This window comes from Ahaetulla prasina, chromosome 3, assembly GCF_028640845.1.
Source record: "Ahaetulla prasina isolate Xishuangbanna chromosome 3, ASM2864084v1, whole genome shotgun sequence".
NCBI classification, from domain to species: domain Eukaryota; kingdom Metazoa; phylum Chordata; class Lepidosauria; order Squamata; family Colubridae; genus Ahaetulla; species Ahaetulla prasina.
This window is the reverse complement of record NC_080541.1, coordinates 160,234,568-160,261,210: the sequence shown is the minus strand read 5'-3', so window position 1 is coordinate 160,261,210 and position 26,643 is coordinate 160,234,568. Positions and strand designations below refer to the sequence as shown.

General features: G+C 37.8%; 1 protein-coding gene across 1 annotated transcript; it reads left to right on the top strand.

The window, feature by feature from the left end:
* The first annotated feature begins 1,614 nt into the window (after nucleotides 1–1,614).
* Nucleotides 1,615–26,022, top strand: CTH (cystathionine gamma-lyase). The gene is made up of 12 exons (XM_058178276.1): nucleotides 1,615–1,967; nucleotides 5,835–5,916; nucleotides 6,308–6,403; nucleotides 8,823–8,932; nucleotides 11,642–11,773; nucleotides 14,336–14,393; nucleotides 15,711–15,788; nucleotides 17,577–17,729; nucleotides 18,253–18,374; nucleotides 21,021–21,073; nucleotides 23,754–23,892; nucleotides 25,141–26,022. The coding sequence occupies exons 1-12, from the start codon at nucleotides 1,800–1,802 to the stop codon at nucleotides 25,165–25,167; spliced, it is 1,218 nt and encodes a 405-aa protein (XP_058034259.1). The 5' UTR covers nucleotides 1,615–1,799; the 3' UTR covers nucleotides 25,168–26,022.
* Nucleotides 26,023–26,643: the final 621 nt, after the last annotated feature.

The window sequence follows — 26,643 nt, the reverse complement described above, 5'->3', positions numbered from 1 at the left end:
AGGATACCTTCTTAAGATACCTTGAGTGAACTGGGGATGTCCATACTTGCCATTCTATTGAAACACATTTTTAAAAATCATAGTAATAAATACATGTTCAAAGCAATCACAATTTGGTCTCTATTGAAATGAAGTAGAAGGTGTACCAAGTTATTTTATAAAGACAGGGCAGCATTTACAAATCATTGTTGCCATTGTCATTTATTTTTGATATAAAATAAGAGTAATATCCCCTGATCCTCTTAAGGACTGTTGGAAGAAATATCCTTCTGGGTTCAGTTCCAAGTGGGGAAAAAGACACTGGAAACATAGTGGCTGTTTGGAAAGATGGTTTTAATGGTGGACAGGATCACATGCCTTGATGTTGGGTGAAGAAAGGAAAAGGGGCAAGATGCTGTGAGTGCCCTGGTTTTATCACACACACACATATATAATTTATTGGCTGCCCATCTTACTGCAGGGTAACTCTGGGTTATATATATATTGTAAACCACCCAGAGTTATGCTTTGTATAGTCTTGACAAAACTTCAACAGCCATCTACAGCCCTCTAATGCTTCTCTATACTAGATGCTGACACAGGACTGGTCCATTTCACATCCTTCACAGCTGAGAATTCAGTATCTTCACTTACAGCTGCATCCTGAGGCTTCTCCACCCAACTGGGTAGTTCCAATCCTCTAACTAATACACTGCCAGGATCATTCCCGGAACACGAAAGCAGGAGATAAAGCCTTTCATCAAAGCCCTCAATGTTGTCTTTGTTCAGCCTTCCCATTTAAGGATGCAACATCCGTCTTGCCAGCCAATAGCCAGAGCGGTCGGAGAGGCCGCGAGTGGCAGCCTTTCTCATTCACAGATTTCTGCAATGGATGCGTTGCTTCTCGCCGTCCAAGCCTTTTCGGGATCATGATTAATTCAGAGACAGATGACCATCAGGACAAATGCATTCTTCTCTTCTTCTTTCACAACTCACTCACTTTCTCTCTCCACCCCTCCCTCCCTCTAATAAATGATGGCGTTACTTGTTGAAGTTTCTTTGGAAATAACCAGAAGTGAATTTTTAAAAGTGGGATGCACCCCAAGTCCGGTCGTCCGGTCGCACAAAGGCTAAGACACTGGGCTTGTCGATCAGAAAGGTCGGCAGTTCGAATCCCAAGTACAGGTCTCCTGCATGAGCAAGGGGTTGGACTAGATGACCTCCAAGGTCCCTTCCAACTCTGTTTTTGTAACCTGTAACCTCCCTCACTCCAACACTGCAGGAAGCAGTGAGATGCGGTGGAAGGAATCCCCTTCGCAGGCTCCTCCGGGCTCTTTCCCTACCCAGCCACCCGCGTTTCCTCCCTCCCTCCCTCCCATCGATCCCGGAGGATGGGAAGGCAGCATCTCAAACAACGATCGATCCGGCAAAGCAGCGCCAGCCCTCTGTGTCCCTCGCCAGTTTGCCACTCCTTCGACCCGAGGACCAACCCGGGAATCGGGCGACGCGCCTCGCTCCCGCGCCAATCGGACACTGGAATCGGGCCAGCATATGGCGGGATAGGGCTGCCGGGTCTCCACCCATCGCGATGTGATGCGACGCTCCGGCCAGCCAACCCGAGCCGAGCGTCCCCGCCTTAAGGCAGATGATCCTGCCAGCCAGAGCGAGCCGGTAAAGGAGCAACCCGCCGCGATATTGCGCCAGCCGAGTCCGAGAGCACTGCCCAGATCGCTCGCTCGCTCCCCCATCCGAGCCTCCTGCAGCTGCCGAGTCGCCGCTTCGCGTCTCTCGCGGGCACGGGAGCACCTGTCGCGGACAGAATGGAAGGCGCGAAGGAGAGCCGCTCCGGTTTCCTGCCGCCTTTCAAGCACTTCGCCACGCAGGCTATCCACGTGGGGCAAGAACCCGAACAATGGAGCTCGCTGGCCGTGGTGCCCCCCATTTCTCTCGCGACCACTTTCAAGCAGCGGGCGCCCGGGCAGCACAGCGTGAGTGAGGATGGAGTGGGGGAGGGGGGAGGGAGGGGAGAGGCTGACCGGCGGTGCCCGGGGGTTGGTGGGGTGGGCGAGGGCCGGTTTTTTCTCCCTTTGGGCCGCCTATGGTTGAATCCGCAGAAACTTGCGACATCTCGAAAGCCAACCTTCGGTGGATTACAAGTCGTGAGGTGTTCCCCCCCCCCCCCGTCCCCGCATCGCTGAAGCACACTCTACGCCTCAAGCGCCTGCATCTTTTCCTCTAAGGGGAATTGCACAATTGCACAATGTGTGCTACCAGAGTAGCTGCCGTCCGGATCTTTCCTCAAACCTCTGATACACGTTTCCTAAAGCTATGTTTTCGGTCCCTGTTCCTGCCATCTTCCTCGGAAGGCTGCGGCGGTTTAAAAAAACAAAACAAAACGAGGGAAGGAGAAACATATGCTTGAGCCTCTTATATTCTGGCTCACTAAAATACAGAGTCACTGGTGCCCATTCTAAAAAAATGACAGAACGACTAAGAATTGGAGGGGAAGGAAAGATGGTGCAAAATGTTAATGATAGTAGCTCCTCTGGTCATTTTTGTCATGTCACTGGCCAAAATAGAGAGGAGGTAGGGGGGGGAGAGGAAATGTAATGTAATAGCCCTGATATGTGTCCGCTTTCAGTTAGTCCTTTTGGTCTGCCTGATAAAAATGAGCAATCTGGTTTCTTCTCCAATACTGGAGCCTCACTGTAAAAAACAATATTTCCAGAGTTCAGGACAAAAATACCATTAATAGAGTCAAAGTACAGGCCAGCAGATTCTGATTCTGTGTTAGAAACAGCATCCTATCAACAGGAATAGTTGTTAGTGGGACATTACGCAGAATACTGGATGGAATGCAGTAGCCATCTGCTAGGGATGCTATAATTTTTGTTTTCTATGGCCTCTTCATAATTCTCTAGGAATAAAATACCTTCTGACATTTGACATGTACATGTTTAAAAAAAAGACCAAATTGAGATCCAGGGAGAAAGAGGTTAATTTTGCCAAACAACAAAGAGAGAGGATGTGTCTCAATTGCAGAAGTGGGATTTGTTTCAAAATAAAACCCCTTAGGTGTGGTCTGTGGGTTGTTTTCCTTTTTTGGAATTGACACTGCTTGTCCATATGGCAAATTTTTCAGACTTTTGCAATCTAGAATGTACTCTATTATTGTCCCAACTCCTGCATGTTTGAAAAAAAATCTACTAGAGAAATAAGTTAGACTTTCAAGGCAGGAAAAGTTGGACTTTCAGCTGCCTTTTATTGGGGTTAAAATCCCAATGCCTACTTGGATTTGCAGCTGGTATATTTATGCAGCTAAGTCCGGCCTGCTAACTGCAGTCATTCTTGAGATCTTAGTACTGCTCACTGTAACACATGCTTGAATTATATCCCATTTCAAATCCTGCTCTGCTTTTCATATGCATTCAGCTGAACCTGAGTACTGCAGACTACTGGCCTCTGCCCAATTATAGGAGCATGTAACTCTTATGTAACAAGTATATCCATTTCTGTGGAGAGTTTAAATGAGTTATTATGACCTTTAAGATCTGATTTGGGAACCAGCTCTTCAAGAAGCCATATATTTACATTTATATCTGCTGAGGTTTACATTTCTCTTGTGAAGATCTTCTCTGACTCATATTGATCAGCAATGTATTTGATGAAAACATGGGGGAAAACACTCAGCTCTTGCTGGTGGTATCTAGACTTATTCCCTGTTCGTTTGCTTGGAAAAAATACAAAATTTTCAAAATACAAGATTGACTTTGATGTCCAAGATGGCTTATTTTAGACATTTTAAATGATGGGATTTTTTTTTCTAAAGTTCATTCCCAGTTCCATATTATAAAAATCATAGAGAAACTTTCAACTCACTATATAAATGATATTTGCATTTGTCCAGTTAAAGTATTTAATTGGTGTTGAATTTCTGGAATCTGATTATAGTTCTGAAGGAAATGCCCACTCACTTTAACTCAGAAAACACTTAAGGGCAGGGCAAAACAAACTTGCCTTGCTATTCTCTCTATTCACTACAACGTGAACATTACATAAATAAGTGGCAATCATCCAAAATACTGTTTTAGTTAATCACATGGCCAAAATATGTTCAGTAAAAGTAGCATGGCAATTATTTTAAAGCTTTTACATGACCAAACCCCTTTTCTTGGTTTTTCTACAGCAATTTAAGATCTGCTTAATGTCCAAGAAGACATTTAATGCATAACTAGTTAATCTATGAATGTTTATCCAGGAAGGTGCTGTTAAAGCTGAAACTGAAGAACAGTATAAAAGAAACTTTCCATGACATTTCTGCATTTTTATGTACAGTAATACCTTATTACCTTAATTTTTTTCTGCCTTCTGGCTAATTTGCAACAAATTTCATTATTACAATTTTGTGGAAGATGTCTTGAGGCTTGTGAATAAACAATTCTGATGCAAGAATGATTGTAGAGATAATTTATATAGCTATACTGCAGGAAACAACAGAGATAGATACAAAGATCAACTATGCAGCTTTCTTTCTTTTTTTCATCTGTAGCCAAGTAAATGAGTCAGCTTAAGTTAGAAAAGTACAAGAAGTTTCTTTGTTCATTTTGGCTGAAAATGCAGTTCTAGCCCACTTGCTTAACATTATCTTGCAAAGTAGACCAATATGTATGAAGTTTATGAGTTTATTGTTTTTGTTTTTTAAATAGGGATCATGAGGAAAAGCATTAGTGCATTTAAGACACCCCTTTAGCTTATTTATTTATTTATCTCAATGACTCTAGATGGCTAATAACAATCCATAAAACAAGTTCAAAATTAATATATCCTTGTATGATATGTGAACACAACCATTGTGGCTTAGTCAATAAGCTCTGTAAAAACAAGCAATGGCTTAATGATGCAGGAACCCAAGTAAGGATAGGGTATTTTCTGTCATGCCCCCCTAGGAAGAAGAAAACATTTTTCGCACCCCCCGCGCGACTGTAATATCGCGCGATTGGATACAGAGACATAAACACGGGGCTTAGCTTGTTATGACTGTTTGCCGAGGTCAAACGCGCCCCCCTTTACGGAGCCCCACTATTTGAGAAGCACTGGAGTAACCTAACATTGAACCCTTAAAGAAGGCTGCTCATCCATCAGTCTCTGACTCAGATCAATTGTGGATTCATTTGTACAAAAATATTTTTAGTTCTCAAAACTTAATTCACATACCTCAGGGGTGTCAAACTGGATTTCTTCAAGGGCATTATAGTTACCTTCCATGGTGGGTGGGTGGGGGGAAACGGGATGGATAGCAGATGGGACCGATGCCGCCTACAGCACCCTGCTGCCAAAACAGCGCGGAGGGGTGGGGATAGGTGGGCGGCCCCCTAGTGCCCTGTTTTCAGCCTGGGCATCCTCCTGCAGCACCCTGCCAGCCAAAATGGTGCACGGGAAGCATGGGCAGCTCCCCCAGTGCCCCATTTTTGGCCTGGATGGCCTCCTTCAGCACCCTACCAGCCAAAATAGGGCATGGGGGGCTGCAGGTGCCCCCCATGTCCCATTTTGACTGGCAGAGTGCTTCAGGAAGCTGTCAAGGCCAAAAATGGAAACGGGGTGTGTGTGCGGGTATCCCTCCCACACACCATTTTTGCTAGCAGAGGCACCACAGGCTGGTCCTTTGATATTTCCAGGCCGGCCCTATGGGCCGGATCTGGGTTACGGGCCTTGAATTTGACCCCCCCGACATACATGATTGGAGTTCTTAAGTAAATCAGTGCATGGAATATTCAGTAAACTTTTATAAACTTCACCCAAATTGCATCAATGTTCTAGGTAAAGAAGTTTGACATTCTTTGTCCTCTTTTTCTTAGGGCTTTGAATATAGCCGCTGTGGAAATCCTACCCGTGACTGCTTGGAAAAAGCTGTGGCAGCACTAGATGGTGGCAAATACTGTGAGCTATCAATATTTCTAATATGAATAGTAATGATTATATTCTTGTATGAAGATTACCTTCTTAGGAAAGCAACATACATTTGAAACCTAGATGTAATCGCCTCTAACATTGTGCAGGAGCATCATTTCATTTTATCTGTTTTGCTAAACCAAGTAGAAACCTTGTTCTGAGATGTTGATATCTATATTAATCCATGTCTCCAGACTTATAATGGCTAAAATGCTTGGTTGTACTTAAATCTCTTGAGTCAATTTATGGGGCAAAGCTTCTGTTCTTATCCAACAGGCATTCAGAGTCACAGGTGATAGTAGCTATTTGCTGTAATGTTTAAATATATTGGAAATTTAATCAATTAATAAAATTTCATTTGCTTTTCTTTTTACTTCAGGTTTAGCATATGCTTCTGGATTAGCAGCAACTGTGAACATTGCACACTTACTGAAGGCAGGAGATACTGTTATTTGTACAGACGATGTCTATGGCGGTAAGATTTATGATTTATATTGATATATTGACCATCAATTGTGTTGTAAATGTTGTACCTTGATGAACGTATCTTTTCTTTTATGTACACTGAGAGCATATGCACCAAGACAAATTCCTTGTGTGTCCAATCACACTTGGCCAATAAAAAAGAAGTATAGCAGCATGTGTTTTAAACATTTTTGGATGGTAACCCTTTGGTTGCTGCACCAAAGTGATTTAAACAAATTTACTTAAGTCTGACATAATGGTGATTGCATTATGAAGAACAGCTTCATGATAAACAGCCACAATAGTTCAAATATCAGCAGTGGAGGTGTTTTTATCACATCAGATGCAATATATTTTAGACCGGGGTCCCCACTCCTGGGCCATGGCCCATTCAGAATTGGGCCACACCAGTAGTGGCTGAGCGTGCATGCATGCACAGCTTCATGTGTGTGAGTAGTAGGCGCTGGCACATGTGGCTCTACTTGCGCAAGCAGCAGGCACGTGCAGCCCCACTCATATGAGCGGCATGCACCTGCCACTCACACAAATGAAGCTGTATGCAACCTAATCCTCACACAAAACCACGATCCTTTCTCCTCTCCTACCTTTCCAGGCCGTCAACCTGGAAAGGTTGGGGAAGCTGTTTTAGACAGAGAGATTTGTAATATCTTATACTTAGGCAGGTATTGCAGACCTACTTTTATATTGGCTGAAGATGCAGATCACTTCTTTTTAATGAGAATCTCTGAACTGCTGACCTTTCTGCTACTTATGCATAGAATTTCTAGGACGGTAGCCAAGATGACTTTAGTCATAAACAAAATAGGGTATCCACTTACTTCACAGGGTTAGCCATGTAACGTATTCCCTGCGACAGAACGTCTCTCATAGCAATAGGAGAAGGAAAACATGTTTCCTCAAAAGCAAGTAATATGCTGGATCAATGCCCCCAGTTAAACTCTGCTTCCTTTTTTTAAAAAATCAGGTGAAGATACTAATAATCTTTTTTTTAAAGTGCTCAAAAATATATACAGTGAAACAGCAAAATATGAATCCACATCAAAATTGCGGTTTTCTTCTCCCTTTAATTCCTTCTGGAATTCAATGTAATAAGGCATTTTCAACACATGTTGTGTGTAATGAAGGGGATTAGGATTTTTTTAAAGGGTGAATCTATCAGGAAGAGCTTGCTTCCTTCTTAATATACTATTAAAAATGACCAGACTTTCTTTAATGGGTTATTTTCAATATACGTAAGTATCATTGTATTCTTCGTTGCTTGCCTCTACTTTTCCTAGTCTTTTCAGTTAACCTTATTGGGAGGATAAACATATATAGGTCAACTCATATACTGTATGCTTTCTAGAGTGCATTGGGATCCTTTTCCCAGAAAGCATAAATAGGCTTGTAGCTTTGAAAATATTTTTTCTGGGAATGCTTGCTGACACCATGGCATGCAGACTAGAGCATTTGATACTCTGTGTTGGAACACAGTCAGGTTGATGAAAGGTTTCCAGCAACTATAAAGTTGTTTACAAAAGTTTGAGTAGTCCAAGTAGTTTTTTCTTCACACACACACACACACTGTCTCTCTCTCTCTCTCTCTCACACACACACAAACACACACACAAATATGCAGATTACGATCCTAACTTTAGGAGCCCAAAAGCTTTCTGTTAGGTTAGTGGCCAAACATTTTGATTCCCTTTTGTGTTTTGGCTGTCTTAAGGCTTCCAGGTGCTCATGATGCTTGGTTCATCTGTTAAAATACTTGAGCTCGCCTTTTGAAAACGGGCATTTTTAGAGTGCAGCCCTTTATATGTGGAAGACAAAGCTTGGTTCTTTCTTTCAGCCTATGGAAATTCCCCATCTCTGTTGTGCATATTGCATAATATTGCCAATATTTCGGATGCTAGAGACATGGCCGTTACAGAAGAAGCAGAACCCTCCTGCAGGAGATAATTCAAAATCTAGTCTGGTATTCATCCACCTTCCAGGATCTCGGGAAAGCTTTCCTAGCATCTTTTCCTGAATTCTTGTTAAATGGAGATGCCAGAGGTTAAATCCACAATCCTATTGGGAAAACCACAGCTGATATTCTACTAACTCAGTATTTTTCTCTCTAGCACAAATTTTCTTCTGTGTCGCAATCTGCAGAGTTCCTGCACTGAGCAACAGGATAGCTCTTGAAACTTTTTTTTTAAAAGGCAGGATAGAAATATGTTAATAAGATATTAATACAATAATTATTATTCAAATGGGAAGCCGTTGCAGATAAGATCCTCAACACTGTTTAATACGAGTACTATATGAAGTGCTGATAGTACTGAAGATTTCATCTTTTCCAAAAGAATGTAATAATATATAGCGTTTAGTGGCACATTGGCCTAATGACATTAATGAAGACAAGCCTTTTCTTTCCATCTTAGGTACAAATAGATATTTTCGAAGAATCGCAACAGATATGGGTCTAAAGGCTGTTTTTGTTGACTGCACCAAACTGGAATGCCTTGAGGCTGCAATTACACCAGAGACCAAGGTAATAAAATAACATTCCCAGCATGACTGTACGGCAGACTAGAATTTCCTGCAGTATATACAACATTGGGTTGTGTTGCCTTTTTTGCTAAACATGAAAGATATCTATATCACATAACTCTGATCTCATGCATATGATTCAGCCTGCCTCCAGCCATCAACTTGGACTGGGTGAATTTATTTAGGGGCAGAATGTTCAGGAAGGACAATTTACTACAAATATAAGTGTATCTATAGGAATGGCTATCGCTCATGGGTGTGGAACAGATCAGTGGTGAGTTTCAAAATTTTTTTACTACTGGTTCTGTGGGTATGGCTTGGTGGGAATGGCAGAGGAAGGATACTGTAAAATCTTCATTCCCACCCCACTCCAGGGGAACAATATTGTAAAATCTCAATTTCCTTCCAATCAGCTGGGACTTAGGAGGCAGAGAATAGATGGGGGCAGGGCCAGTCAGAATTTTTACTACCGGTTCTCCGAACTACTCAAAATCTCCACTACCAGTTCTCCAGAACTGGTCAGAACCTGCTGAAACCCACCTCTGGAACAGATGTTATTTTTCCAATTCTCAGATCAGCTTCAAAGATTTTGTATCATGCATGAATAAACCTTATGTTTGGTTACAACTGATCAGCGCAAAAATGTTGAAAGAGATTAAGATGACATAAAAGAATTTTACAGGTAGTCCTCGGTTCATTTAGTGACTAATGAAGTTAAAACAGCACTGAAAAACATGACTTTTGACCATTTTTCACACTTACGACCATTGCAGCATCTCCATGGTCACATGATCAAAATTTGGATGGTTGGCAACTGGTTCATATTTATGATAGTTGTAGTGTCCTGGGATCATGTGATCACTTTTTGCAACCTTCTGACAAGCAAAGTCAATGGGAAAACCAGATTCACTTAACAACCGTGCTACTAATTTAACAACTGTGGCAAGAAAGGTCGTAAAATGGGCAAAATTCATTTTAACAACTCTCTTGTCTAGCTACAGAAATTTTGGGCTCAATTGTGGTCGAGGGTCAAGGACTACTACTACAGTGTTAAAGTCATCTTGTTTGATACAAGAAGGGGTGAAAAGTATATTTAACAATTGATGTCTTTGGCAATATTGGTAGGTACAATATAAGCTGGAGAACATTTATCTGTCATGCTAAAAGACTGTGAGAAAATTGCATGTTTTTCCCACCAACTAAAATGTGTTATAACCCAACTGGAGCAATAAAAATTTAAAAATGGTTAGAACCTGTCTGAATTTTTATAATCATTTCCAGGACTTTCATAAGAATCTATAAAACAAGTGAAAAAGTAATATCAGGCTTTTAAGTGCAGATGGATGCTTCTAAAGCCTTTAAAAACTCTATGAGAGGCCAAAGTAAGTTTTTTAATAGCTTAAACATTCCAGTTGAGCTGATGAAAAAATTCTTCATTCTTTGTTAATAGGTTTGAAAAATTCAGTATCCTGTATTGTTGAGGCTGCCATGTTCCATGTAGATTCTCCGTGCTGCTATATTTTTGTTTTCACAATGGGTCTGTGAGATAGGTTTAGTGACTGGTCAAGATAGTAACAAGTGAAAATCTGTTTCTTTCTAGTTGTAGTCCAGGTTTTAGCTTGTTCCAGATGTGATTGTTGTGGACCTCATAAGAAATAATGCAGTTTATTTAGTTTTTCAGGACTTTTTGCCCAGTGAGCCTCCTCTGTCTTTGGCTGACAGTTTTGAATTTAGAGTGTTTTGCCAAATATTTCTTTCAGTGGGAAATACAAGCTAACTCTGCAGATTGTATAGAACAAGATACACTTTTTGGTTAGGTAGTTTTGACTTAATTGTGGTATGGTTTGATAGGGCGGTCCTAGTGCCTATAAGTAGCACATTTGCTGTATAATACTTTGGGTGAAATAACAGGGGGATAATTTCCTTCTCCTTGCCCTGCCTTAAGATTTTTATAAATCCAGAGGCTCTCTTTCATTTAATCTACTCTAGTCTTGATTCAGTGGCTTCTTCCAGATAGAATTGAAGATTGTGGCCTGTGGGCTAGTAAAGCAGTAGAACTCACACATAGATATTATCATGGGATGTACAGATAATGGGAGGTAACTATTTGAAGGATTTAAAACATAAAATTGGGCGATGTTATAAAATACATAGAATCTTATATGCAATATCAGAGCATGCACCTGTGGAAACCACATATAACAAGCCAGGAGCAAGAACCATTTTTTCCTAACTTTATTAGAACATATTCTGCATGCTTGCACTTTCTTATGCCTACAGTGCATCTATAAAAAAAGAAGGAATGAAGAGAAAGACAGAAAATTCTTATCTGAACGGTTGGCAAACAAAGAATGCAGACTTCTTTGATTCGAAACGAACTGAGCCATTTCTCCCAAATTGCTTTTTTAAAGTGTGTCCTACACAATTCAACTCTGTTACATGATAATTATAGACAGAATTGAAATGTTTAAAACTTTCTAAATATATTTCCATGGAATCATTTGGGCTGACCAATATTAAATAATAAATTTCCTTTAGGGAAGTAGTAACAAAATAAGGGGTCTTATATGTGGAAAAAAAGAATGTTGTCAGCATTATCTGGTAGTGTTTAATGTCTTACAAAAAGTATTAATGAAAAACAACACTATTCTTTAAAGTGTATACTTTCCAATAATATAGATTTAATATCCTTCTCTTCCCAAACTAACAGCTTGTATGGATTGAAACACCAACAAATCCAATGCTGAAAGTTGTTGACATTCAAGGATGTGCAAATATTGTTCATAAACACAAAGGAGTTATTTTAGTAGTAGACAATACTTTTATGTCTGCATATTTCCAGGTAAGTCAATTTTTATTAGTTTTATTAATTTTATTAGTTTGCTTTAGCTGCTTTTATTAGTGTAGCACATCTCATTTAGTAAATGCTTTGCATTATTTTACTTCTATGATTCACCTTTTTACAAAGGAAAAAATAACAATAATACAACAACCTGGTAAACATTGCAAAACGGCAGAAGTAGGATATGAAATTGGTTACTCAAAATGTATTGATTGATAGGCTTCTAAATCTTAGCTGTTCTAAACAGCTTACATAATACAATAAACCATCATAATAATTACACAATTATAATGCTATCACCAGCTGCAACAGTGCAAACAGCTAAGGAATGTAAACCCATAATAAGGGAGGATGATGTTCTAGTAGCACCAAAAGTTATTTAAAACATATTTGGGTGTGAAAATGACTCTTGATTGGCATTGAAAGGATTGTGCTGTAGGCCTCAACCAATACTTTTGGGGAAGGCATGGGATGTCACTACCAACCATGGTCACCTCACATGGTAGGACATGTGACAAAGGGCTTGTATGAAAAGTTTTGGAGAGGGCAGATATTGGATTCTTTCAATAGAAACATCAGGAATCCCATTAATTCTTGATTCTTTTTTACAGAGTAAAGTTATACACTAAATACACTTTACTGAGTCAATTCCACTAGGCATACAATGGTGGCTTTTATTTCTGAATTAAGATACAGTGGCTGCGCTGAAGACCACCAAATATAGGATTGAAAGATGAAAGTGCAGATTTTCTAATTTAATGTTTTACTGGAAAACAGGAAGTGTTGTCATCACCGGTAATAATAGGGCTACATTGAGACAGCCTTTAGAAAATGAGGTGTTAAGTGGTACAATTTTAATTCCATAGAATCACAGCATTGTGACAATGCTGTGAGTCTATAATCTAACCATTCTACAGCTAAACATTCCTAACAGAGTAGCCAACGTAACAGAGGGAAATAATTCCACTAAGACAAAGTGCTGCAGAGTGCAGAAGATGATGAAATATATGTATTTGTTATATCAATTTATATAGACTCCCATCTTACCATTGCAGCTCTAGGTGGTGTGCATAGGATTAAATCAACAAAATAGAACATCGATACTCTGACATAACATTCCAGTCATGTGATAAATACAGTCATGCTTTCTGAAAACCATATTTTGTGGGTAGCAGAGTTTCCATTGCACTTAGGCCAGAGGCCAATCAGATTAGCATTGAAACAAGATGTTGCAATTAATCATGTCTTACTACTTTTTAGAATGAATCTGTCTATCATTTCTCTCTCTCTCTCTCTCTCTCTTTCTCCCCCTCCTCTCTTTCCCATGCAATATCTTTAAATCTAAATAATACATAACAATACACAAGAAACTGAATTACCTTGACTTCTATCTGAATATGGAATACAATAAAGCTATGAAGCTTATTAAGCGAAGATTAGAAGATATTGAATGTCAGCATAACTTAGCAGGAGCCCCACGGTTAGACCATCACCTCAGCGATTCAACGGAAACACAGCCTGCATGAAATTTATTTAAGCTATCCTTTATGCATTACCAGAGGGCGTTTTCCAAAACATGGTTTAATGCCCTCCCCTTTTTCAGCCATGAATGGCAAATATAAAGGAATTCATGTAGCATTTAGGCAACACTCTTGCGCCTTTGGTGTTGAAATCCTGGAACACTTTCTGGGCGGAATTGTGTTCTCAACTAATCTGCCTTTTAATGGGAAGATTGCCTGGCCACCCTGATCTATGTTATCTAGAAATTTTGTTAAATAACAGATGTCCTGAAATCACCTTTGTAATTGTTAAGTTTTGTGCCTTAGCCATAAGGCTTTGACATATCCAGACTTGTTAATATAAGTGCACTGTATATTAAAACTGTTACAACGCTATTGTAATTTTTGATTATACTTGATTTGTTTTATACTGAACGTTAATAAAAATGATGATGAAAACAGAACACCGTGAATAAATAAGAAAAATAAATGGCAGCTAAGGACCAACCCAACTCCATCCAAGAAAGGGAAACTCATAGTGACAGGCCTATCTAACCTCTAGACCTCATGCCTGAGGAAAAATCCAAGTCTTCAAAGAGATAGCAGAGGAGAATAATATTTTTTTTGCTTAAACACAGTATTTAAATTTTTAAAATCCCATCTGTGTGTGTGTGTATGTTTGTGTGTGTATATAAAAAAAACTCAAGATAGTGAACATACCTAGTACTTTTTCCTCCTCCTATTTTCCCCATAACAACAAACCTCTGAGATGAGTTGGGTTGATACACCAAATAGGAAAAGAGACAAACTGAACTCAAACTGTTTTCACTTCCTTTTTCTTATTGTTTATTCTTTCATAGGTGATGCTCAGACTTAATTTCCCTTTAAACCTTTTCAGATTCACATCAATGAAATGATAATTGGCCTTTTTCTCGATAGCCTAATCTCTGCATAGCAGGAATTGCTTGAAACCTGTTTGCAGTATGCCTCAGTACTTATTGGCAATTGCTATTGATTTTCTCATCAGAAAATGAAATAAATCTCTTGTTTTGTTCTGTTGTAGCGTCCTTTGTCTTTAGGAGCAGACATTTGTATGTATTCAGCAACCAAATACATGAATGGTAAGTAGCTAGACTTACATGTTATGTTGATTTTATTTTGTAGTAAGCATTAATAATGCTTTTTATATATGTTCAAATCTTTTTAATGCATATTAGATTTTTATTATATTCATTTTGAAAATGAAAGTGAAACCATATACTTCATAATGTAATTCATAAACACATAATGTGTTTCCTAACATAGTGTTTGTAGTCAGTGCTTGTAGCTTGCGTTAATTTTCTTTAATATATGTTTAAATATATCTAAAATAGCTCAAGGTGAAGTTATATCTGAATATGTATCATATTTGCATGGATATATATAATGTATTTGCATTTTTAATATTTGCCCTGTAAATTAGAGAAGTGCTTGAAAGCCATATTGTTGACCCAGGACTGGCAGAGAAACTTTTTTCTGCTATTCTGGTAATCTGGGCTGTCTTTGAACATCATCTGTGCCTCCTATAGCCAACATTTTTTCAAAAACTTCTCTTACCTTATCTTAGAAAATCATGCCATTCCATTTCCAAAACCGTTGCAGCCAAGTGTAAGTTTTAGTTCTCAGCTAATCAGCTTTAAAAAGATGATACCACAAGCAGAAATTGAAATTTCATTGAATGAAGTTTGATTTCATTGAATGATAAAGGCAATAGCATCTGTAAATGGATGGCCCAGTTTCCACATCACATTTACCCAGGCTTATTGTTAAGCAATCAAATGCTTTGGCCACCTAATGAGAAGGAAGAACTCACTGGAGAAGAGTCTAATGCTGGGAAAAATTGAGGGCAAAAGAAGAAGAGGATGACAAGAGAATGAGGTGGCTGGATGAAGTCACTGAAGCAGTCAGTGTGAGCTTAAATGGACTCTGGGAGATGGTAGAGGATAGGAAGGCCTGGAGGAACATTGTCCATGGGGTCATGATGGGTCAGACATGACTTTGCGGATAACAACAATTGTTAAGCAAACATTACAAGAAATAACACAACTGGTTCTTTCCTCTGTGGTATCATAACCTAAGCTAATGTGAAGTGGGCTGACTAGACTGTTGCTTTTCCCACTTGTTAGAAACCTGAGAGCAAGGTCATAAGCAATCTAAAATCAAATGATGCCTTTGCTTTCTGTTGTTTTCCAGACAATTAAAACCACAGTCCAGTGTTTGGTTGTTATTCCAATTTAGGATAGCCACAGATGCTCATTAGTCTACTTGTGGGAGAAACCAGTTGTCACAAGCAAGCATATTCACTGCCTCATTATCAACCTACTTGTGTGATATTTGAACATGCTCAGGCATTTTATTTAAATAAATAGGACTGATCACTTGCCTGCTTATATTTTCAGGGCACAGCGATGTTGTAATGGGATTGGTTTCACTAAATAATAATGAACTTCACGAGAAACTCAGATTCTTGCAATATTGTGAGTATGAAGGGCAAACTCAAAAGTGTGGCTTGCAGATTTTGTAAAGTAGCTATGCTTGACATCCATTTAGTGTTTTAAAAAACCTTTAGCAAAATTTATCAGTACCTGTTTAAACAACTCACCCTCAGTACAGAAAAGACATGTATTATTTGGTATTTTGTAATTTTTTTGTATTTAACACTTATAGTTTTGAACACTTGGGTGCTACTTGTTGGAAAAAGAAAACAATTGTAAAGAAAATCTAAATTAAAGTTAATTTAAAAAATCAGTACTGCAGTGACTAAAAAAAAAGTTCCTCCAGTCAAAATAGATGTGACTCTGCAGACGTATACCCGAGATTTCCTATCAATTTTGTGTTGTATTTCAAAGCAGTTTCAGAACGTTCCCTTAAAAAAAAATCTGGCTAGGAGTGCAAATTGTGTGTGATTTAATCTTCATCTCTGTATTTTCTTAAATCAAAATTATTTTCTATCCTATGAGTCTACTGTTACATTCATCCCTCAGTAGAAATTCACAGATTGCATCTTCTTTGGGCAGACATTATTTATTTGTTAAATTTATTTGCCACCCATCTCACTGTGGGGCTACTCTATGCTGCTAGACATATTGTGGCCCAAAAGCCAGTTTGTCTATTGGTTAAGGCACCAGACTAGAAACCAGGATACTGAGTTCTAGTCCTGCATTAGCCATAAAAGCCAGCTGGGTGACCTTCTCAACACAACTCACTTCATAGGGTTGTTGTTGTTGTTGTGGGAAAAATAGGAGGAAGATGTGTTGGATATGTTTGCTGCCTTGAGTTATTTATAAAAATAATCAAGGTGGGATACAAATAAATAAATGAAAAATAGCTCCTCTTTCCCAGTTTAGGGGATGTCCAAAACAAGTCTGGATATTTGGTCACTTGTGACAGCCAATCCCTATGGAAATAAAAATATAATTATAACAGATTAAAAAACTAATATTTTAACATGTCAGCTACAACTGCCTAATTATAGGTTCTGTCTTCTATCCTGTGTTTTTAGACCAAGCAGGATGCATGTGAAGCATAGAATAAATACTGGTAAAGCCATAAGTCTGATTCAGTTCTGACTCAATCCTTAGAATTACTAACAGCTGCAAGGTCACACTAAAACATACATTTTTGAATCAGAGCTCTTACTATATTTTAATAAGAGCTCTGATTCAAAATGCATGTTCTAAATTTTGAATTCATGCTTTGAGTAATTGTTGAGTAGAAAAGCAGATTAACTATTTGGAAGACCTCAATGTGGTTTGTTCTGAATGTATAAATATATATTGAAGAATCATCAAAATAGCGTTTGGGCAGTTCCATAAAATGTTTACTGCAAGGAGTTCTCAAAATATGGATTAGGACTAACTGTGGGTCACGAAGAACATGGGAGGGTCACAATAATTTTTTAACCCTTGTGCAAGTGAAGTGGAAGCAATGTCAAACCACAACCTGGATTTTGCTAGTCACTTTGCCTGCACCAGCCAGCAGTGGGTGATTATTGTGTTGCAAAATGTGAGAAGCTCTGTGATATACTGATTCAAACTTGAATATTTAAAAAAATGACACATGCATATCCAGCCCAGCGCTGACATCAATGAAATCATGAGTGGATCAAACTCATTTATCACTTTATTGTCAATCATTTTATGTTATTATTTTAACCCAGGAAATACCTCAGTTTTGACCATTGGCATACTTTTTGAAACAAAAAAAAATGATTTAAAAAATCTAATATACTGGAAAGAAAATAATATCTGTTTTTTCTTTCATAGCCATTGGAGCAATTCCATCTCCTTTTGATTGCTACCTTTGCAACCGAGGTTTAAAGACTCTGCCAATCCGCATGAAACAACATTTTCGCAACGCATTAACAGTGGCGCAATACCTTGAATCAGATCCAAGGGTTGAAAAAGTCATCTTCCCTGGTATGTTGCCCTCAGATAACCTGGAAGTCTTCCTAGAAGGAGTTTTGTATTCCATACCGGGCAAGACCTGATGAGCTATCCAACTAACACTCCAATCTTTTACAATCATTGTAAGCCTCCTTCTTGGTTTCTCCCATATCCACTTCATAGTCATATCAACTCCTGCTGCATATCATCTTGAATCCATAAGTCATTGATTCCATTTTTAAATTGTACACATTCCCAAAGGGCTCCGAGTGTTACTAAGCAAAAGTCATTATGAAGCAATGCTCCTTTTCAACAGATTACCTCTGAAGGGGAAAAGGAGGAAGGAGTATTGGAGTTAAAAGATGGAGGGATTGCAGATAAGTGATGACATCATCTTCTAGAGGCCCCCCGTATAGTGCCCCCCTATAAGAACAGTCACTTAAACAAAAAAAGCCTCATCTGGAAACATCTGCATATGTCAGCTACTGAATGTGTTTGTCTGAGTTAAAGTAATAATACAGGCTGAGTTATTTGTATAATGTATGATTCATTGCAGGATTACAGTCACACCCACAATATGACCTGATGCAACGTCAGTGCACGGGCTGCCCAGGAATGATTTCCTTTTACATCAAAGGAAACCTTGAAAATGCTTCTCGATTCCTTAAAAACTTAAAGGTAAAACTTATCCTTGTAGACTGCTTTTAAAAGAGCCACGCCACTGTCTTGTGACTTTGTCAGGAGTTGTGTACTGTACTGTGGTCCTTTCTTCCCTGCTGAAGCCATTATGGATTTTGAGCATTTGTAGGAGCTCCCAAAATGTAAATAGCCCATGTAGTTATAGGAAATGGCACTAATGAAAGGGAATGGAATGAGTGTATCCAAATGAATGGGAGTCAGGCAATGTGAACCATGTAATAGCACTTCAGAAGCCTCTCTGCCATCTTCCTCCACATTTATAAATGGAGCCTGGAAAGCAAAACAGCTTTGGATGATGTAACAGTGTCGTGCTGCTTTTGAAATCTGAAGGCACCAAGCTAAAAAGTGGAAGACTGAATTCAAGTCCCACCTTAGCCATGAAAGCCAGCTAGGTGACTTTGGGCCAGTCACTCTTTCTCAGCCCAATCCACCGTGCAAAGTTGTTGTTATGTGGTAAATAGATTGAGGAAGGTATACCAGACACAATTTGTTTACTGCCCTCAGTTATTTTTTAAAAAAATTATAATAAAGGCAGAATTCAAATAAATAAATTATACAGTTGACTTCAGAAGTCAATTAATTGATTTGTCAACATATATCATTGGAAAACATTGATTTTTAAATGTAGCTGTGCAGTCAAATCTCTTGTTGGATATCTACTAGCTGGGCATTGTTTATCTTGGTTTGTAGCCACTAGCTGTGGCCAAATGTGATTTGTCAGTATCTGCATCCAGATTAATGTACGTTTAATTAAATGTTCTGTTTGGTGACAATATTTGAGAATATTGCAAAACCATCCCAAGAATCAAGAACGTGGAAGATGTGAATTCTAATTGGGATTGGAGCTGATAAGAATATATTAATAATTGGAGTTTTGAAATTAAAGCATCATTTTATCAGTAGTACAATGTTTCCTAGTCTTTCTGACTTCCAGGTGTGTGGATTTCAACTCCCAGAATTTCCCAATTAATATGACTTGGCTGAATATTCTGAGAGCATAACCACACACCACCGATCTCATCCAGAATGATTCTGGGTGGCATACAATACAATAAAAATAGAGATATAACAAAAATTATAAACATGAGGACTATTAAAGTTACTTCAATGAAATAGTTATCTGCAGAGCATTTTTAGTTGACACCAGTGAAATTTGTCAACGAAAATAACTGATTTTCTGTGAGGCTAATGTTTTGCTAAATGGAAAGTCCAATGTTCAATCATTGCAAGGCCTGATGGAACCGTTTTGACCTTTAAACCTCCTCCTTCAAAGATTGAACCTTACCCACTTGTACTGTACTATTAGTTTAATTCAGGAGTGGGCAACTATAGACCATTTACGACCTGTGGACTTCAACTCGTGGAATTCCTGAGTCAACCATGCTGGCTCAGGAATTCTGGAAGTTGAAGTCCACAAGTTGTAAAGTTGCCACAATTGTCCACCTGTCCTAGAGCCAAAATACCAGTCTTAAAAGAGCAAGTCCTACTTCTGCTCAATTCTTAGTCCCAGATCAAAATGTTTTATTGCTAATGTATGAATAAAAGTCAACTAATTATTGAATCATAGTTTCTCACACCAATTTGAGATAATAACCTAACTTAAAAAGTAGAGAACAGGCCCTTTTTGTTTTCATGCCTGAGGTAATACATTATACAAACAACCCAACCTTCTGTCTCAAGGTCACCTCTGCCTTGCTGGCCACTGAAACTCTGTTAAGTTGCAGCATCTTACTGTTCTTCTGTGCAGGCTTTGACAAGTTTACAGTGAAAAGGAATTTCACAGCAGAAGACCCCCCAAAATAGCTCAGATCGCCCTATTCTTGAAAATAACAGTACTAGCTGAGATCATAATATGTGAGACACTTCTGACCCTAAAAAAATAAGGGAAAGAAATGGCCAGAATATCAGAGAGTGTTTTTATGCTATCATTATTTCTACACTTTTGCAAATATTGAACAGACAATATTTGCAAACAGTCTTTGCAAACAAAGCATTATTTTTCTATCAGATGAGTCCATTCCAATCTGTGTGCAATGAAAGAACATCTTTTGCGTTTTATGGACTTGTCCTGAATTTGGTTAGATTCTTATGCGATTTTAATTAATTTTGAACATGGCTTGCCTCTTTAAAAAAAAATATATATAAAGTTTTTTATGTATTTAATATTTTATTTGTACCCTGCCCAGAATCCCTCTGGGAGGTGGGTAGTTTTGAAAAACGGATGAATGAAAAAATTAAAGCATTTTTATAGTTGACTGGGGTAAAAGTAAATTTTACTTTTAAATTTTAGTCTTAAATTTCATAGGTTTCATTTTATTTGGTTTCAGATTCCCAGAATTTATCATCTGAAATTAAAAGTATCTGTTACTGATATCAAATTTGTGTTTTTAAGAGAACTTGGCCTGGAATGAAAGCAAATTTGTGCCTCATGTTTTGATTAAGTGTGTTTCATTTCTTGCATCTCTGTTTTTTATTTTGCAAAAACAGTTTCTTTTGTCTGCTCTGTCCATTTGCTTTTACTAGGCTAACACACAATTAAGTTTGCATAAGAGTAAACGGCATGTCTTAAAATTTTGAATTAATATTATTTGAAATACAGTATAATTTTTATATTTCTTGTTCTAGCTTTTTACCCTCGCTGAAAGTCTGGGAGGATATGAGAGTCTAGCAGAGCATCCGTAAGTAAATTTTTCTGGCATCCCTTAATAAAAGTATTACACTGACGTTTATCAAAATATTTGATACTTTAATATTCACTGTGTGTGCTCCAACTAAACAATATGAGTTCACTTATATCGCCTTTGCAATGTTTACTTGGAAACTGGATCTTCTTTCATGGTCACTTTTATGGATCCTCCTCTTCCATAAGTGTCATCTTTTCTGTGATAAAACACTACCATTCTTCAAATATCTAAATCAGTGTTTTTGAACTCTAATGGATTTAAGATATACAAAACTCAATTCCTGCATTTCCATAACCAGCATTGCCAATTTTGAAAAATACTGATTTGAAGATCAGAGAAGTATGTATGGCAAAGGCTTGCAAAAGTTAGGTTACAAGGATGATCAGACAGAAGAGGAAATCCAAATCTGTTTAACTTTGCCCCCTAGAGTATTAATGGAGGTAAATAGGTCCTATGTTTCTATATATTTTACACCAGACCTGGGAATTTTATAATCCCTGTGCTGTATCCAGCTCTTTGGCCATCTCTGGCCCATGTTAGGTCAATCAGAAATTAGAAATCAAATGTAAATAAGATGTAACATGTATTCTTACCAGTAGCAGCTAGTCAAAACCATATAATTTACTACTTTTTTAAATAAAACAGTAAAATTAATATTAAGCAGAATTAAGTTCAGCCTGTTGGTTCAGCTGTTCACAACAGTTCCAGTTTCTCATATAGCCCCTTGAGAAAATTAACTGCAAACCCCTGCTTAACATGCTCACTCAAATAATACAGTGGATTGAAAATAATAACACTGATACAAGGAGTCATGCTTGAAGCTCTTTGCTTAGGAGTCTCTAATACAATGCCAGCCATAGCAAGTTATATACAATCTCTTCTTGCACAATTTTAGTGACACTTCTCCAAATGGTGGTAGCCACTTACCTCCCTGCTGTTCTGGGAGTTGCAACTTCCTACTGGCTTCCTCACTGACTCTGCTAGGAAGTTGGTAGGAAGTTGCTTCACCTAAGACTGTGAGACTTGATTAAAGATGGGAACCACGGCTGCAGGGATTGAAAATTTAGTCCCAATGACCATCATAAATTGAGAACTACCTAGATGTAAATTCACCCATATCCCTTTTTCCAAAATTCACATTTTATTGCTATCTATTTTTCAGTTTTTTAGAATTTTTATTGACATGTGCTTGTACTTAAATACAGTAAAGTACAAGATCTAGTTTTACTGGTAAGATTAACATAATAATTTTTGTTATTTATAAAATACATTTTAAAAATCCTTGTAGAAGCTATATTAAAAAGGGGTAAGCCCTTCCTAATAACATTTAGCCCAAAATGTTGAAAGTTATTTTTTTATAAGACCTTTTTTCATATTCACTGCTATTTCTTTTACCCTAACTTTCTGGAGGAAAAAAACATTTATGTCACATATTTTATATTGATTTTCAGGGAAGTATAAGCTAATGTTTTAATTATATTAATACCAGTAACCAATACTCTATGCTGATCAATATCTACTTCAGAGTATCTTGTTCTCATCAGACTTCCCTATCTCAATGCCTTCCAAATGTGTCAAGCTATAACTTTCATTAGTCATAATGTTCATTACAGGTAGTCTTTGCCTTATGATGACTTAAGTTCTATTTAAGTTGGTGATGTCATAAAGTGAATCATCATGTGACCAGTCCCAATTTTATGTTTATTTTTACCATGGTTGTTAAGCAAATCATCACAGTTGTTAAGCAAGGCATGTTTTTAAATGAATCTGGCTTCCCCAATTGATGTTGCTTGTTGGAAATCTGGGAAGTTCACAAATTGTGATCACATGAACATAGCACACAATGTCAGCGTAGGAGGCAGAATGATGCAGTTTGCATACTATTATGTGGGAACACTTTGTCAGTCTATAATACTTAACATATATAGTTTCATATATAGTTTTATACAGTTTTAATAAGCTCTGCATCTAAAATAATAAGAGCCAATTTGGTTTGGTAGCAGGCTAGAAACCAAGTTCTACTCCTGCCTTAGGCTCACAGTCAGCTATATGATCTTAGTCCAATCACTCTTACTCAGCCCTAAGAAGGAGACAATGGCAAACCACTTCCAAAATCCTTCTTCTTCCTCATTTCATAGATCATTATTTCTATTAGTATCCTCAAGATTACAAACAAATTTAAATCCTCAAATTTAGCCTATTCACACATACTTTAATTTCAAACGCAGCTTGCCAGTTTTAAGACTGTCCTGAAAGAGGTTGTGTAAAAATGATTTATTATTGGAGAATAGCTCTCCTGTCTTCAATAAGTGTTTATTTAAGACAATGTCATTTGGCATTTTCCTTTCCCAATTGGCTTCCTTCCGGGTGTTTAGGTAATAGCTAAAATTGTGGAGGTTGCATCACAATAAATCTGAAGGATATTTCACAATGCCAGCCCATGGATATCATCTGAATTGGGTTTTGTTCTGAATTAAGAAAAAATACAGCCTTTCTGTCTTCTAGCTAGCTAGCTAGTTATGCTGCCCATCTAGTCAAAGGTAACTTTTGCAAATGGATTGATAATAGAAGCCAGCATCTCACTTTTTATTACATTTACTGTATTTCCTGGTGTTAGTTGGTATGTTACCCTTATTTATAATTCTGCATTCACAGAATATTTATTCTTTTCCAGAGCAATCATGACTCATGCCTCAGTTCCAAAGGCAGACCGAGAGATCCTCGGAATATCAGATACTTTAATTCGCATATCTATTGGACTGGAAGACTCAGAAGATTTACTAGAAGATTTGGACCAAGCCCTGAAAGCAGCAGTAAGTCACTTCATACAGTATTCGCCACATAAGGCACAAAGTCTTTTATTAACCCCTTACAATTGTTCTATATTTTTGGGAAAAATAGTTTTTTTTTAAATAATTCTGATATTTCTTTGATCAAATAACTTGAAAAAAAAAATAGCACATTTATTTCATCAGGATGTACAGCTGCTTTAATTTGCATGTAAACAATTTCACTTTCTTCCTAATCACTTTAGTGTGGGAAGAACATTTTTGTTACTTAAAAAATCAAGCGGCCCAAATAATAGCATGGTATGGCATCATATAGATTTCTAGGGGCATCATGCTGAAAATCTAAAGTTGGAATAAAGATTTTTTAAACAATAAACATTATTTTTGCTTGAAAAGTAATGATAGTCCGCCTAGTACAGGGGTCAGCAAACCGTGGCTCTTTCATCCCTCTGCTGCAGCTCCCTTTTGCCAGCTGGCTCCACAATTGATAGGGCTTTCGGTTAGGACAGGAAAAAGGACGCCGTGCTAGGAGGAGACTCTATAGTGGGGGAACCAGACTTCCGGTCAGCAAAGGAAAAAGGGCGCTGCGCTAGGAGGAGACACTATGGTGGGGGAAGCGGACTTTTGGTCGGCTGCAGAATTGAACAAGAGGCTTCTGGTTATGACCTTTATGGCTCTTTTGAGTGTTTAAGGTTGTCGACCCCTGTCCTAGTGCATGTAGTGATTAAGGTGTTGAATACAACTGGGGAGACTCAGGTTACAGTTCTCATGGAACTAGCTAGATCAGGGGTCTCCAACCTTGGTCCCTTTAAGTCTTGTGGACTTCAACTCCCAGAGTCCCTCAGCCAGCAAAGCTTTGGCCAGTAACACCCTCTCAGCCCTAATCTATGTCAGGGTCTTCTTCAGCAAGCAAGCTGAAAAACAAACAACCCCTCCTCCCGTTATTACATAATGCATAGATAGCTTTGCTGTGTGAACTGCGCATACACACTACAAAACACTACAAAACATGTGGATCCTGTGACCAAGCAGAACAAATATTAAGAACAACTTGCAAACCAGTCAGAATTACTTTGATGTGTATGATAATTGCTTGTAAAGATTGTCGGCTTCATTATTCTATTAGATTATAGTTCTTTTAATGTGGTGAAACAAAGCAACTTGCCTCTGAAAGCCTAAGTGTTCTGCAGTTCTTTCTGTGTTTCAAATGTCCCTTTTAACAATTGAAAAACATTGAACTGATGCAATTCCACTTGTTTTCTCTTTCTACAGATTCCTGATTATAGAATCCGTAACTAGGATTCTAAACTTAAACTTAAAGTTGCAACTGATTAATTTGCAAAGTAACGAAGGAAGGAAGATTAACTGGCTGCTCAGTCCTTCATGAATGTTCATGGGATTTGATTTATGGAAAACGGAGAAAACATTATGGGTACTTGTTGATATCCTCAGCTCACTGAATCTGCAAAGACTTTCAAATGGACTGTTTCTTAATCATTTGCTTCTTTTAATTTTAAGAATCAAAATATCCATTTTTATTACAGTAGTAGCTTTCAGATTACCATGATTCACATTTAGGATTATGTACTTGCAATTTCTTGATAATATCTACATTTATTCAGCATATGCTGATGTAACTTGGGGCCGAGCTGAGCTGCAAATCAGGGCTACAGCTTACTAATGCACAGGAAGATCTTTAAAGATTAGGAAGTACATAAATATTATGCAACAGCTTTCAAACTAGTGCTAATGTCAGCGCATCAGATTCCTATTTACTCGTGATGGTTATAGTGAAGAAATGAATGGAAGCAAACTTAAGTTCTGAAAATGTGAATCTGATAAAAGCTTAATGACCAGATCTGTTATTTGTCTTTATTGTGCAATACTGAAAAATGAAGCAAAGGTTGATTACACAATACCGTATGTGTTACTTTTTTAAAATATTGGATTTAATTTGATGTCTCTTTTGATTTAACATATTTAATTATATGTTTGATTATATTTCTTGTCTTGAAGGTCTGAAATTCTTGGTAAATTAATTATTTGAGATTAAGTACTGTTTCCATAAGCAATACTACTAATATATTGATTTTAGGTCCAATTTACTTGAAGAGTTGTTTAGAAAAAAGAAGGTGTGGAAATCTAAAGATTATAGTTGCAGAATATTTTTCTATGTGCTTAGCCTTGTTGTGTTAGTTTCCTTATATTCAGTCCTTCAAGAAATCTTGTGATAAGGTATTGGGAAATTAGATATTAAAATATGGAATTAAACCAATAATTGGAACTTATCCAGGATAATTTTTAATCTCCTTGTGTTTATTGCACTCTCTCTTGTCAACAACCTCTGCATAATTCTGGTTATTCATTCATGCACACTCACACACAGATGTAGAGACATTTTCAAATGTAATTCAATTAAAGCAATACTTTACAAAAACTGTGATTAGGGGGATCGGTGATATTGAAAATTCTGCACATAACTCAACTAAGGAAAAATGCTACCATCTCTCAACCCATCATGGAATCCATATAAGGAAGATATATCAATTCATTGGAGTAATTTTACATGACAAAAAAGGTATGCATAAATTGTTCTTTGTATGATCATGGCCAATATTTGCTACTACATCTCTAACAAAGTTGAGAATCATTTCAATTACAATGGAATTCTGGAGGAAAATCTTTATTATATCCAGAATGAGTTCCTTGATTATTCCTATTTTGTGATGTGCATAACAAGGAGGAAATTTTAGCATGTCACAACATGGTAAAAAT

Bases quoted from the DNA above. Each gene is read 5' to 3' on its own strand.
- CTH (XM_058178276.1), top strand. From the start codon at position 1,800: ATGGAAGGCGCGAAGGAGAGCCGCTCCGGTTTCCTGCCGCCTTTCAAG. The intron at 17,730-18,252 runs GTATGTTGCCCT...GATTCATTGCAG, and splicing joins TGAAAAAGTCATCTTCCCTG to GATTACAGTCACACCCACAA. The intron at 23,893-25,140 runs GTAAGTCACTTC...CTCTTTCTACAG, and splicing joins ACCAAGCCCTGAAAGCAGCA to ATTCCTGATTATAGAATCCG.